This window comes from Limulus polyphemus, unplaced genomic scaffold, assembly GCF_000517525.1.
Source record: "Limulus polyphemus unplaced genomic scaffold, Limulus_polyphemus-2.1.2 Scaffold1435, whole genome shotgun sequence".
Classification (NCBI taxonomy): Eukaryota; Metazoa; Arthropoda; class Merostomata; order Xiphosura; family Limulidae; genus Limulus; species Limulus polyphemus.
In genome coordinates, this window is record NW_013667045.1 from 262770 (window position 1) to 278214 (window position 15445).

General features: G+C 33.4%; 1 protein-coding gene across 1 annotated transcript in view; it reads left to right on the forward strand.

The window, feature by feature from the left end:
* LOC106463550 (spondin-1-like) overlaps positions 1-14922 on the forward strand; it is a 58435-nt gene extending 43513 nt beyond the window's left edge. The window contains exons 2-4 of the mRNA XM_013923600.2: positions 1472-1605; positions 11143-11276; positions 14880-14922. Coding sequence (XP_013779054.2) covers positions 1472-1605; positions 11143-11276; positions 14880-14922 — 311 coding nt within the window. The remainder of the gene's footprint in view (positions 1-1471; positions 1606-11142; positions 11277-14879) is intronic.
* Positions 14923-15445: the final 523 nt, after the last annotated feature.

The window sequence follows — 15445 nt, forward strand, 5'->3', positions numbered from 1 at the left end:
CAGGTTTGATGATTTGAAGAGTAGTTGTGGAAATACACATATAACTTTGAGGACAAAGGGAATTTCTAACGAACACGAAATCTACCCCTGTCATTTCTAAATTGTCAGACCGTATTTTAAATGGTCTAGCCATAATCATCCCCCACCCCAGTGGTTCAGTGATAAACTTTAGGCTTATTTTGCTAAGATTAAAATTCGAGGCTCAGTCTCTGTGTTGGACGGAGCGCAGAAAAGCTATTGTGCAGCTCTGCACTAAAACCGAATAAATATATGTATCGCAGCATTTTATACTCAGAACAATGCTTTCCACTCTTATATCATTGTCTACCTAACATATATAAACGGTTTCAAGCTAAGACGTCGTTCGTTGAACAATAAAATGATATCAAAATGCCTATATACACAGTAATTCCGCTGGATAACAAAAATAATCTAAAGTAATTTAAAACTCCACTGTATAACGAACTAATTCAATTATCTAGTTAGTATGATCTAGTAAAGTACGAAACTGAAGTTTTGTTGCTTAATAAGTTACAATCTACTGAACCCGATTTTTAACAAATCATGAGTGTTAAAGATACGTAGAAATCTAGACATTTTGCAATGAAAGTCTATAAAAATGGATATCGAACCAAATAACAAACTGGATGATTTTTCTAAAGTAATGTTACATAAAATTAATTGGATGATGATTCTTACGAGTGATCTAGTCGTGCTGAAGACACACAAAACTAGTTAGTATGAGGTTGCTCTTTGGCGTTTTTATAGTTACACCTACATGCCAGCAACGACGTTATGCACGAACGAGTAGGACACTATCATTAGTAATTGTTAGACATGTATCCTGGCATACACTAGCCTAATTAAATAGTACGAACTACGTGATCGTAGACTTTAAAAAAATCATCAACTGATTAGTTTAAAGGTATCCATAAACGCTGATTGCAGGAGAGATAGAGATTTCAGATGTTTACTTTTTGTGTGTGTCACTATAGCATGTCTTATGTTTTTAAAGATTAAAACTTAAACACTGCAACTAAGTTATTCAGAAGATGTCAGATCTCCCTTCTTTTTAAAAATATACAGCGTCCATATTAATCCCAAATATATCAATAATAGAGACTATATTTCCCGATGAAGAAAAAAACTTTACAATTTCATTTCCAGACGATGTTTTTCTTCTTTGTTGCTTTCCATGATCTGGTTTACATAAAGTAAATTTCACAGGCCAGTGATAAGTACTTACAACATCCAGATTTCTTGAATCTAAATTATATAAATATCAGTGGTGGAAGGATTTTTGTGAGGCATACAGTTTCCTTTGTGGCATTATGTAAAAACAAATGCGAAAATTATTCAAATAAACCCTCACTATATATAACTAGCATAAACTGTGCATGCCGTTTTTTATATTTATCACAAATCCAGTCAGCCAACAAATGTAAATTTGTTTTATTTTTCGCTCTTCTAGTGACCCTCCAGGGCTTCAGAACGCCGTTTAGTATTCAGAAATTCACAGGATTCATGTTGGTGGTTCAGCCCGTGGATGGTCCACACCATTCTTCCAACAACCAGGATTTGGCCCCAGATGTTGGCTACTTCCAAGTAAGATGAATTGTTTTTCTTCTTATTTAAATTTATAATCCTTATATCGCGAGTGGGAGAAATCTTGTTGCTTAATCCATCTCGTTCAGCTCTGGTTTAAATCTGCTAAATCAACAACGTTTCTCTTATACGTGAATTATTCTACTCTCTATAGCATCATTTAGAACTGACCATCAGATGCCTAATTTGCATAACAGTTAAATGAGGTGGATGTTTGACACTATGTTGTAATGATTTTTTGCCTTGACATCACTATAATTTTACATATTTTGGTCATCCTTTAATTGTATAACTTCAGAAGGGGTAAATAATACATTTGACATACTGGTAATCATGTTGAAATCCTAGAGATATTAAACTATCATTGTAGAGTGAGAAAAGGTCTAACATTAATAAATAAATAAATAAATGAGTAGCATAAGGATTTTAGGGAAATAAAAGGTTAACTTTTGTAAAGATTTCATTATTTTTAGCAAAAAAAAAATATATAAAAGTATAGCTTGTTATATTTTAACATACTTTACTTTTATCATATATTACGCAGGTAATTTCCAAATATATATATATATATAGCTGAAACAGTACAATTCTGTAAAACCAAACATCGGAGAATTACAATTTCTACATTTGTCCTAAACTTAAAAAGTAAAAACTATTTTTTTTTCAAATATGTACATGTGTAGGTAAATTAAGAAGAGTTAAGCAGATAGTATAAAGTTGTTAAAAAATTACTTTTCACTAACTTAATCTATTTCACACCGAATAGATATTGATTTTAAGGTTTTATGTCGTATAGAAACTAAGGTATTAGAGATTCTTTGTTATGGCAGCTATGTTAGCCGCCATCTTGGTATTGTCACTACTGTCTACAATGATGAGTCTTATGGTTCATATTTGAACTCCTTGACCTTGAAATTATAGGTGTAGACATACCATAATTGTGGGTCTATGTCATATAGGAGCTGAGATATGGGCTCCTCTTTGATTTGATAGCCATCTTAGTCGCCATCTTGAATAAACGAAAATATTCAAGTCTGACAAAAGGGTATTCGCCGAATTCCTAACCACCACCCTCGAACTATCCTAAAACCATTAAAAACATTGTATAAATGCGAAGTCCAGGTTCAGTTTTAAAAAAAGTGGGTTTGGATGCTGGTTTGTTTGTATAGCTTTGTGCAAAAATACTAAAATAAACAAAGCTTTGATATTACTAGAAGTATTTTTGTTGACAAACATTTGTCTTGACGCAGTTGATACTAAAGCTTATAACAAACAGACCCTGTAATTTCCCTATTTATGGACCACAATTTTCTTTGTGAAACGCACGTTTAATAGGTTTAAAGAAATGAATTAACTTGCCCAATTGTTTGTACATTTGCTGTGTGATAAGTGTGACAAGTTGTTTTCCAAAGGTTTTGCCTTCCGATGGCTCAGCGGTAAACGTTTGGGTTTGTAATACTAAAAATCAGGGTGATATACACGCGGTGAGCACAGCAATAGTTTTTTTGTAACGGATATAGATAATAACGTTTAACATTTACTTTAGGATTTTTCCATTTTGCATTGAATTCCCAAATGCTTGGTTAAAGCTTCAGGTTGAAATGTCCAAGCTAAAGAATCTTCCGTTTTTCTTATCCAGCAAAGAGTTGAAATATTTTTTAATTCTTGGCTATATACTTAAGGCACATATTAAACTGTCTTAAAACCATGATGCGTGTGGGTATTATGAAGTCTTCATATTTTATTTACTTTCACAGTGTGAACTTCAAGATAATCCCTGTGTATACGGCACTAAAATGAATTTCGTCATTCATATACTGTGGATTCATGTTAAACAGGCGAATCCATCGTGTATAATATTTGTACAATTTTTAAATCTATTTTGAAAGAAATGAGGGTCAGTAACAATGATGGTTGACCATCTGTTAACGAAGGATAATACGAGTGCTTTGGTCCAAATCTCTGTCATTCATGTATCAAGAGGTTATTCTTTGAGTTACATTTTATTCATCTTTGCATTTATCAAGGTGTAATTGGTTGTAAACATAACAGGAGGTTAAGCAATTAATAATTTACGAACTTAAAGATACTTTCCACACAACTTTAGCATTTTCTACCTTCTACTCTATCTCGTAGAACTATTTTGTTCATACACGTTCGAACTTGTACACTTTAAAAATATGTGACAATAAAAAAATAAGTTGAATTACACTTTGTACACCCTTTCTCTGTACCACGTACAACTTATGTGAGTACCAAGTTTCTTGTATTACACACTTTAGTATATTTGCAGGAATGTTGATAATGCTTGTTCGAACTTAACGGTATAAATAAGTTTAAGAAACTCCACTTTTTATCTTATAGATATGGGATATACACTTCTTACTTTCTTATAACAGGGTGAATCGATTCCTGAACGTCCTTGTATAGGAAATTTTCATTCCTGGACCTCCTTTTTCTCATTGTTAACGTGATGGTCAGGAAAGGAAATGGGTTTTAGGAACTAGGTACACGCTTAGGAGCAGTTGATAGGTATAAAAAAAGCAAATAGAAAAGATAGGAGGTTCTGATTTTATATTCTAGCTTGTTAATTTCGGTAATTTGAGTTCCTAATTCATAAGAAACTATAGACTTTTTATTTGGACATCCCAAACATCTAATTTGAACCAATGCTGCATTCAACATACCACGTGACACACAAAAATTTATATTTAGGATTTTTTTTTCATAATTACTTTTAAATTAAAAATTAACTAATGTATAGTACTAAAATTTAAATTACAATTTGATACCAAACTTATTGACATAAATTCATAAAATAGTAGTTCAATAAAATTTTGAATATAAGTCAACAAACGCGATGGCATGGCCTTTTACCTGAGACGATGGGGTTAATAAACATCTTCAGTAGTATTAAACTTAACCAATGTGGAAAGAATGCAAACTGAGAACTATGTACACGGCGTGTACCCCCATTTCCATCACTGGTGATGGTTGTGTATAGTATACCATATCGGATAATGTATAGGATCAGAATGCTACCTTTATTTGTTTTATTAGGATCTTTACAATATAAAAATGTTAAAATATTATTTTGAAAAAGGGAGAGCATTTGGAATAACATATCGAATAGAACATAGAATAGTGTGTCCCTTGAAGTGCTTTTTGCAGGGAACTATCCAAGATGGACCACAAATGCTCAATATAGTTCATATTCGGCGATTGGCTTGGCCACGGGTAAAACACCTTCAAGCCATCCTTTTGTGACTTGGACTGAATTTGCAGGACATCATTGCCTTGTCTGGGTAGTTATCACTGGCGTAGACAGGAAGAAGACCTTGTTCAATGTATGGAGAAGCATTAACCGCCCCTTAAATACCACCAGCTGTAATCGCTAGCTGCCCAAAAGGTAACACCTACACTATAACAGAAATACCGCTGTATTTTGTTGTGGCTCGAAGTCTGTTGAATGAAACATTCTTGGAAGGATAGTCGACAAATCTAGAAGTATCCACTCTTCGAGAATTTTGGAAATGTGGACTTGTCGGAAAAACAAATAGTGCCCCAAAAGGCAGGAGGTTGCGATAGTATCTGTGATTCCTGCTGCTGTCGACCTACGATATTGCCCGGAGCGAGAAGTTGCTTCTATTTAGCTACTATGCTATATCTTTATAGCTCATGCTATAAATATAATTTCTGATGGTATTTGGACATTTGGACTTGTCCTGCAATAGTATAAAGAGTCTGTTCTGTAAATTTTGTGTTCCTGGACTGTACATAAACTGTTGTTTTCTGACGTAACTGGAATTGCATTGTCACCCTGTTCACTGTGGACAGTGGAATTGCAAATTACATGGAGATTTCTCGTTGCTTTTGACCACCCTCCGATCATTCACTATTCGACCTCGTAAAACTACGTTTAATTTACAGCCTTATTCCTTTTATGGCATGGCTGTTTCTATTCTGTGGTCTTAAACTGAGCTATACGTCCGAGTTATTTGCATATAACGTCATATAGATGATCGATTTGTATTGTCCCGTGTGCCTATTTACTTATTGGTAGAATGTGTAGATTAAATGCCGCAATACAAGATGTAAGTGCCCCTTCCAGCAGTGGCTCAGCGGTAAGTCTGGGAGCTTATAACACCAACCCTCGAGTTTCGACACCCGAGGTAGGCAGAGCATAGATAGCCAACCCATTGAGTAACTTCCTTAAATGTAATCGGTCTGAAGTTTGTTGTTTAAATTGATGATTAAGTAACCATATGGTTGCATCTTGCATCTCGATAGGCTTCTTCAAAGTATTTGATACGTGTCGGAAACATTTATCTCGCTAAAAAACTCAACTGAGATTATTTATCCCTGACATTCTTGAACAAAATAATTGATTGAGGACCTCAACTAATGTTATGCATTTCTCTACACTGATTGGATAGATTTGAAGAATATAAAATACTGATAAATTCAAATGGTGGCTCTGATGAGTAAAATGTCGAGACACTAACTTATTTTCACCACTTTCACTCATAAGATCATCAATGGTAAAAAAAGATTTAGTTTATCAGGTTGTAAATATTCACGAAAATTTTCTGGTAAGCCTTCAACAAAATAAATCTTAGGATTATTTTGCATTAACTTAGTGTACAATGATTGGTATTCACCACAAGACCACACAGTATTTTCAGGAATAGGGTTAATAATATTAAGATAATTTAATAAAACATTTCTAAAAATTGAGATTTACCACTTTCTTCTGGACCTGACACTAAACAAGTAAAAGGATGTTGTAATTGGTAATCCAACTTAGACTCAAATCAAAATATTTACAAAATGAAATATATATATATAATATTTACATGGAATCATCCTCTCACAATGTAAAATGAAAAAAAACATAAATAGAAATAAAATCAATTAATAACCATATGGAAGGGTAGCATCATGAGGAAAAATGAGCCACGGTAAGTTTTGGGTTCGGATTTGTTATAAATAGATTGTGCTTTCAAATCCCAACACATTTTCCTGGTGTTAGATATTGTGATGCTCTGCTGAAAAGGATTAAAATATTTAATATCAAACTCTTCATTGAAGAGAAGTTTAACTTCTCTCTGTAGATAAAATTGAGATTTAACACTAATTTTCAACAGTATTTTCCATCATTGCATAAGTATCCATAATTTTTGGACAAAGTATAAGTGAATTGCAAGATATTGCATCACACGTTACATAACATTGTTTCAAAATCGTAATATCTATTTGAGGAAAATATCTGTTTTGAAATGCAAAATAGTCGATAAGCTAGTTTTTCTGAGCCTACAAAGTGAAATCTTACGTGATAAATCTAATGAAATGATATACAGAGATCAAATATTTTAGAACTGTTCAGATTTATAGCTAATCTTTCATAGTAAACTTGCAAGAAAGATCAGACAATAAACTAGATTAATGCTGATATTCAATGTAAATATTAGAAGTAAAAACTTTTCATCAGTAGAGATGTTACGTACAACCATAGTTTTCTTTCTCAGGATGTGATGGTCCTGTAAAGAACCTTTAATTGTTCAAACAAAGCAATTTTCTTCTGATTAATATTCCTCGTCTTCTCCATCATCTGTGTAAATCTTCATTTGAAAAACATGATGCAGTTTTTTTCAGTATATCTACATCCCAATGTAATAATATTTGCAGTATATTCAAGTGTAAAAATCAAATAGAATACATCACTGTGAACGAACCATAAGCGACATTCCCCGAAGTGATTTGATCAAATGTGATCACAGAACGCTTCTCCATTTTAGAAAACTATATGAAACATATTGGAATTCATAAATGAATTGATTATCTTCAGCATGATGGAATTTGGGGCAACAGAACTTTTTACCTTCTCGAATATAGTCTACCACTGTGCCATATTATCAGGGAGAATTTGAAACTTTGGTAAATTCTAAGAAACACATACATTTAAAAGATTTATGATCCTTGTAGTAACCTCCTGTGAAAGCAAGTCAATATCTTCTGTCATTTTGCTGATTGTTTTTACGTATTTTACGATATAAAAACTTTTTGAATCTAAGATCATAATCTTCTACCTATCTTGTTAATAAATGTTTCAGTATGTGTGAGAACAGCCTTATTTAGAACTTGTAATTTTACTTGCATACATCGATGATAGCATATCTATTCAGAGACTTGTATTAGTCAGCATTATGCATAAACAATCAAGAAACAAGCTCCAGATAAAGATTTGTGAAAATATCTACAGAAAGATAAGATTATAATTTTCTAGAATAGAAGTTATTAAACATAACTATTTAGATAATGTTTTACAACTAAACGTTAGTGATACAAATCAAATAAAGTTATTAAACATAACTATTTAGATAATGTTTTACAACTAAACGTTAGTGATACAAATCAACAAAATATTTAATTGTATACAAATATGGTGTTTCTATAGACAGGTAATGTTATTAACACATTTAACATAGAGTAGTATATGATTATAGTTTTCACTTTTATATCTAATTTTCATGCCACACTTTTGCATTTTCTGGCGTTTTGTATGTAAGACACATTGCTAATTCCTTACTTTTCATTTCTATAATTAATACATTGTGTAACACATATTTTCGCTGAAAAGGATGTTTATTTAAATCTCTAACTAACATACAATAATTTAATTGTTCATGTTTAGCTTTATAAGACATACTTAATTGGCCCAGCATGGCCAGGTGGTTAGGGTGCTTGACTCTCAATCTGATGGTCGCGGGTTCGAATCCCCGTTCCACCAAACATGCTCGCCCTTTCAGTCGTGGGGGGGGGGGCTTTATAATGTGATAGTCAATCCCGCTAAACGTGTAGGTAATTAATCTAAGTATTCTTCTGTTTGAAAATAGTGACAAATGATGATTTTAATAGATTATAATTTTGCTCTATGATGAGTAAAGGATTCAAACATATCGCATAGGTTATTCTTTCCCTTATATAATACCCTGATATGTTTCAAACAGATATTGTTACTATAAATGTTAGTTAAATCAGACTTGACGAGACTGAAACAAATAGTAACAATGTACGTCTTACAAATGTGAAAGGTATTTCTATAAGCGGACTGCTTCTATAGGACTGCATACAGATTTCAAGTTATTTCAATTTAAAATATCGATGTTAACAATGATTTCACTCTTTACCTAGCAACATGCCCTTAGCAACTCGTTCTCTGGCGTTGATGAGGTAATCATATGATGCCACCTAATATCAGTCCGATTTCTTGGAAAAACATCCGCTGATATCAAGGACTTGCATATTAATTAATGAAAAATAATCTGATATTAAAGTTGATTGTTACCTGCATATTAGTCGTCTACTCAATTAACCTTTATTTACTAACTTAATTAAATATTAACACATGAATATTAAATAATTTCAATTTAAATATACTTTACATATTAATCATCGAAACGTTGTACATTTGCTGTTATGTTAAACTTATACTAAAGTTTTTCTTCATTACCCATTCAAGCTGTCTCCAAGCATTATATGACATTCAGGTTGGTAATCTTTGGTGCCCAACTATTTCATGTAAAGCAGCTCAAGTGTATAAAGAACAAAAGTTTATTTTCAAGTTCACTAGGAATATCGTTATTCGTATAGTAATAGAAAGCTATTTGGATGTTTCGTATGTTGCATTTATATTTTCATTTTTGAAACTGTTTTGTTTTCAATTGCTGTTTTCAAAAATGACGATTTTGTAAATCTATTAGCACATGTAAAAAGTTTTCTAATTTTTCAATTTTATATTTCTGATTTTAGAAGCACCATATGTTTATAAGTCTTTTAGTACACCTAAGAAAAAAATTAAATTGTTCTTAATTAATTCGTGTAGACAGCCCTAGAGCAGCTTTGCGCGAAAATTCATCAACAAGCGTTAATTAATTATATACACATGTCATTTACCTAAGAAATACCTCTTGGAAAAATGTAAATACTAGCTTTGTACATATGACTATTTTGCTTTCAACAATAGCCGTGGATCGTGTCAAATTAGATCATTTACACAAAGACAGATTCTGTCAAGCGCTCCTTCTCCTGAAGAAGCCTGTTTAGCGCTAACTTATTAGTGTTTTATTTCTAGCAGCTAAAATATCTAAGTAAAACAAATATATCTATATAAATATAATAGTACTGTCTGTTGTCTGTCCATGTAACTACTTTCAGGGTGTGCATGGATCTTCACCCAAATTGGTATGGAGGCTCATTAGGTCCAGGGGGGGGGGTAGGTGGAAATTTTCAGTTTTGCATTTTGCTTTTTGCGGTTTTTCATGGGCGTTTTTGCGTTTTTACCACTACTTCGCTCCCTGTTGAAGAATCTTCACCAAATTTGGTATGGAGGTTCATTGGATCCATGGGGAGATACATGCAAATTTGCTTTTTCACATTTTTGTGTTTTCCAGTTTTTATGGGCGTTTTTTACAATTACATACAATGGAAGCAAATTTCATTTCCTAAGATAAACTTTCATTAATCATGAATTCACAAAACTTCAGGGGACAGGTACTCCAGCTGGTGTGTGTATAAATGTAACCTATGTCGGCACATTGTGAGATTGAACTTTTGTATATAAAATAGCTATATTGTTCGATATTTATGTGATAAAACTATACCGTTTGATAGGGTCTTGTGATGAAATGTAACTATACTGTTTGTTAAAGTATTGTTGTAAGATATAATTGTGTTGTTCGATAATGTGTTACAATAAGACCAAACGAAACTGCTTGATAAACATGATGTTAAATCTAAAATCATACGAAGAACTCCTTCGAAGCAATTAGCAAGTAGGTTGTGATAGATACGCCTCTTATCGGAACTTTCAGGCATCAGAGCTTTGGAAAGATTAAAATGTACAAAGATACACAATTCCTGTTATTCATGCAGTCATACAAAGCTGAAATAAGTGGTGTTTATGCCGTACTGTATAACTTTATGAAAAAAGGTAATTTTGTGGAATTACTAAAAATTACAACCATTTACGAAACGGTAAGTACTTAGTACTACTATACTTTACCAAACAATAGGAATATAATTACAAGATTTTATCAAACTATAAAGACTAGTACAGACATTTCTAAACATAGATATGTAGAATTACAAGATTATAAAACGGTAGTTATGTCTTACTCTTTTGCTTCATCAATCGGTAAAGTTACATCTTATCACGAGACTATCAAACGGTAAAGGTACATCTTATCACGAGACTATCAAACGGTAAAGTTACATCTTATCACGAGACTATCAAACGGTAAAGGTACATTGGATCATAAGACTTTCAAACGGTATAGTTTTCTCTTGCTACAAGCCTGGATTCTATCAGTATTACATGCAAACTATTGCTTATATCAAACATTTACTATCTTAACAATACAACAGTAGAACAACGAATCTCTTCAGTGTAAAGAACAATTACCATTGATAATTTTACTTTCGTTAGAATATTTTTTGTTTTAAAAGTGATAATTTTTGTTGTATTTATTCCTATAGCTCTTTGGAGATGCTCTTTCAACCTTCTCAGAGGACTGTCCATATGCTATTGTCCAGACTTCCAGTATCCCAAAGTCTGAGGTACAGGTGATGTGGCGGGCACCGCCAAGGGGATCAGGCTGTGTAACGTTCAAGTAAGAAAGTTTTCTTATTTGAGAGATGTGTGGTACAGACAAGATTTATATCCTAAATGTGTAAGCTGAACAAAATATAATGTGCTATGTACATGCTTCTGATATTGCAGTAGAACACATATGACAACTTAAAAACCACGGAATTCCTGAAGAGTTGCTCTAACACGGATGTCTGTCATATATTTCGCTAAAATGCAATACCTAACTTAATATAAAAACATCTCACAATTGTTACAATGTGACTACAAGAAACAGTTACGAATTTCTGATTCACTGTAAAATGGAAGTGAGTAGACTATAATGTGTATGGTCAGTGAGATAGATTACCTTCCTAAAAGCAACGAGAATTAATCAGAATGATATTGTAGATACAGTATGGATCAGCTTCAACCCTAATTAACCATAAAACTACTGAGATGATATGGTCCGTATGGACTCCACCTGATTTTGAAACACGCTCTTTGAATTACTTATGCACCAAATTGCTTGTGGGTCTACGATGTAATGCATGGACTCCATTAATAGAGAACGGTATAAAAACAAGTCACTAGTTTTAGGGTTAAGATAAGTTTGTGAAATTTTAACCATGCGTGAATATAATTAATATAATCATGTGTTGTTTTCTGTATAATGTGGGAAAGATGAAGTTTTGTTTAGTTGTGGTTTCAACTGTCTGATCAGTTGACTCTTTTATCTGAGGAACGGTTTTCTCTGCTCAGCAGGATATAGAAATCACTCTTCGGATAATGTGGGAAGTACTACACAAATATTGTAAATGGAGAAGCTTGTTTTATCAAATCCTTTTTAAATACTCAGTTATACTTAATTTTAAAAATAATAATTCCAAAAAAGTAGAACTTGGATGGTGTTTTTTAGTTTTCATAAAATATTCCAAGCTAAGAAATAATCATAAAGCTAAGTAAATAAGATAACTATTAAATGAAAATCAGAAAGTACTAATTAAAACAGTTACACATATCATGACTACTATTTGGAAAATAAACCAACACCCACTAAGGATTTGAATGTCATTTAAATCATTCTTTAGGTATTTGATAAAATACTTCCGTAACTAAAGCTGTTTATAGAGGACTAAAAAAGTCCGTAAATTAGACTTAAATATTCTGTTATATTTAGGTGCATGATGATGCTCTCTAAATCAATAACTCAGATATTGATACAAATATTAGTGTGATTTATTCTCGGGTCTTAAAGATAACACACACAAACACCCGCCATTCAAAGCTTCCTACTTCTTGATTTTTAATGTTATGCCCTCAAGCGGCACAGCGGCATGTCTGCGGACTTGCAGCGCTAGAAACCGGTTTTCGATACCCGTTGTGAGCAGAGCACAGATAGCCCATTGTGTAGCTTTGTGCTTAACTACAAACAAACAAACTTTAACGTTATTTGTGTGTGTAAATGACAAGTTTTTGATATGATTTACGCAAAAAAAACAAGTCTTCAGTTTCCATTAATTGGGACTGAATGTTTCCGATTCTTAGTATCATAAATTATTATACATAGCTAGAGATTTAGGTAAAATACAAAAATCGAGATTTTGTGTGGTTCTTGTTTAAACCATGAAGCTCATTGTTGTTCTTTTACAAACATGACACTTGAGTTTGTTGCTTCATTAGTTTTGGAAATCTAGACTATCTTTTTTCATTGCATTGTTAGACCCTGGTGGCCATCAAGTGCACTTTGTGTACTTGCCGATCCGATAGTCACGTGGGACTATAGAGTTATTGCAAACTATGTTTATTTACTTGTGACTGCCGCTCACATGTTCATTTGGGACTTTCTGGTATTACTAGTAAGAGTTCTCACCTTGCTTTATAAAGACCAACATGACCTGGGAGCAGCTGTTCACATATGTATATGTCTACAGTTTTATTTTGTCTTTGAGCCTTTCGTTTTCCCAATCGTCTTGGATTATTTCAGATCCATCTGTTTTATTTAAGGCACAGCTAGTTTATACAGCCTTTGAACCTTAGTCAGGAAACGCCTTGTTTTTCACTCTCTCCCTCTCCACGATCCCACAAAAATGCGCACCAAGTATCATAATATATATATATAGCTTTCTATTCGCTTAATCGCTGGCGATTTCTCTGTTTAACTGCATATTTCTTTGCATCATTAGAACTGGCTATCCTAAATAAACAGAAGTTGAGTACTTTCTATTAAAACGATTTTGGAACCTCACCACGTCGTTGTAGTTCATGACGCCACATCCATTCAGGCTCTAATTGACGACCATGCATCATTACAATATCCCTCCAGCGTAGTTTCTATTGCAAAAGGCTTAGTCGTATGACTGTCATGCTCAAAGCACACCCCTCTTTCCTGTAGTTTTCCATACTACATCTAGTGTAACTGGACGACGGTTTCCCAGTGCTCATTTCAACAATACGATTGCATATAAATCCATGGTACTTGAATTCGTCAGAAATAGCACAAATACATTTTCCCGCTACTTGAGGTATGCGACAATTGAAGAGATATGCCATGGAATCAACAGCTGTACACATGACTTGTGTCGATTTTCAAGAGAGAGATCCTTCTTAGTACATTGAGTATTGTTGCCTGGAGCATGTGGACGCTCTTTTCCTCTGACCTTTGTGTTCGTGGATTCTCACTTACTACGAGACATCGAACTTCACTTACCATGGCTGAAGCACCACTTGTTGCAGGTTCTTTTTTTGTATGGTACCCCAAGTTCATCCATATTGTTTTGTTTCCTGGTGCAATTGTGTACAAGATACCCCGTCTTGTAAATCCTAAATATTTTGCATCAGAAAGGCTGTTACATATACTTCCCAAAAGCGATCTTACGAAGGTCAAACAATGTCAAAATGTAGTTCTGATACATGTAACTATACTGCTGTGTTTATCATTTGACTTGTTGGATGGCATATTAATTTTTTTAATATAACGTACTTAACCCACAGTATTTTAATAATATTTGTCAGTGCTTTAATGGATAAAAAATGGTATTTAAGAACTGAATTTTCAAACTGTTTTACCAGCCTGCTTTTATTGTAAACACAGCTTTGCAGATTTCCTTAGTGATAATTACTAGAAATGTAAGCTACGGTTCTGTTACATTTAATCTCTGTTGAATGATGCATAACCAGGAATTCCTCAACACATCATAGTAAGCAATGTTCGTATAACCTTTCTCTAACACTGTTTGAAGATGATGATAAGGTAACGGCTGAATTCCCTAAAGATAATTTAGTGCGATTTCACGTTGGCCCAAATAGACTGCACAAAGCAGTTAAAGGATAATTGTAATGTTATAATATTATAGGAAAAGAACTGCTATAAAATATAGTCAGTAACTACTCTTAATTCAATTTTTTTATACAAAGCAGTCATCTGACAACTTTTCTTGTGATCTGAAATGCTCGTGAATGAACATATGGCAGAAGTGGTTTCACAGCTTTATAATTGTAGCGTTTCATTTCAGTATAGAATATGATTACCGGGACCAGCAAGGGCTGCCTGAAACCATTAACTTTGATCACATCTCTGGAAAGGTATTATCAAGGCATCTTTAGTTTCTGAATTCACCTGATGGGGTGCGACTCATTTCCCAAGAGCAACTCATAGATGTTATAATTTAAACTTGGTGGAAGTGTAGACCGCTCATTTGTGTTATTCTTCTCTCTACTTCAAGAAACGTGTCTGCCAAATATGCATACTAGGGGCAAACAATTTTATTATTAAAGTCAGTGTCACTTATACCACTATGTAATATCCCCAAAGATCGTAAGATGTGGTCCCTATTATGAATGCTAATAAAGGTAGTTATAATTCCATGTGGGATAAAACTTCCACCACGACCAAATGTGTCAAATGAAAGAGGAACTCGAACTGGTTCTGAATGGTCTCTTAGCCGATAAGACGAGCTTTGATACTGAGCAAAAGGCCTCACGGTAGCAGCGTGTCCACGCAAAGTGAGATGTTGCAACGCTAACGCATACTATTTTTATTTTTTACTGGAAACCCATATTGGGCTAGTAAAGAAAGCTATGAATAATATTATTAGTCTTATCGTGATGTAATATCATACAAATTACCGATCAACAGATCACGCTCTACCAGTCTATACGTTATACATGATAATATGAAATTTGCTTGAACAATTTAATTACATTGTTCAT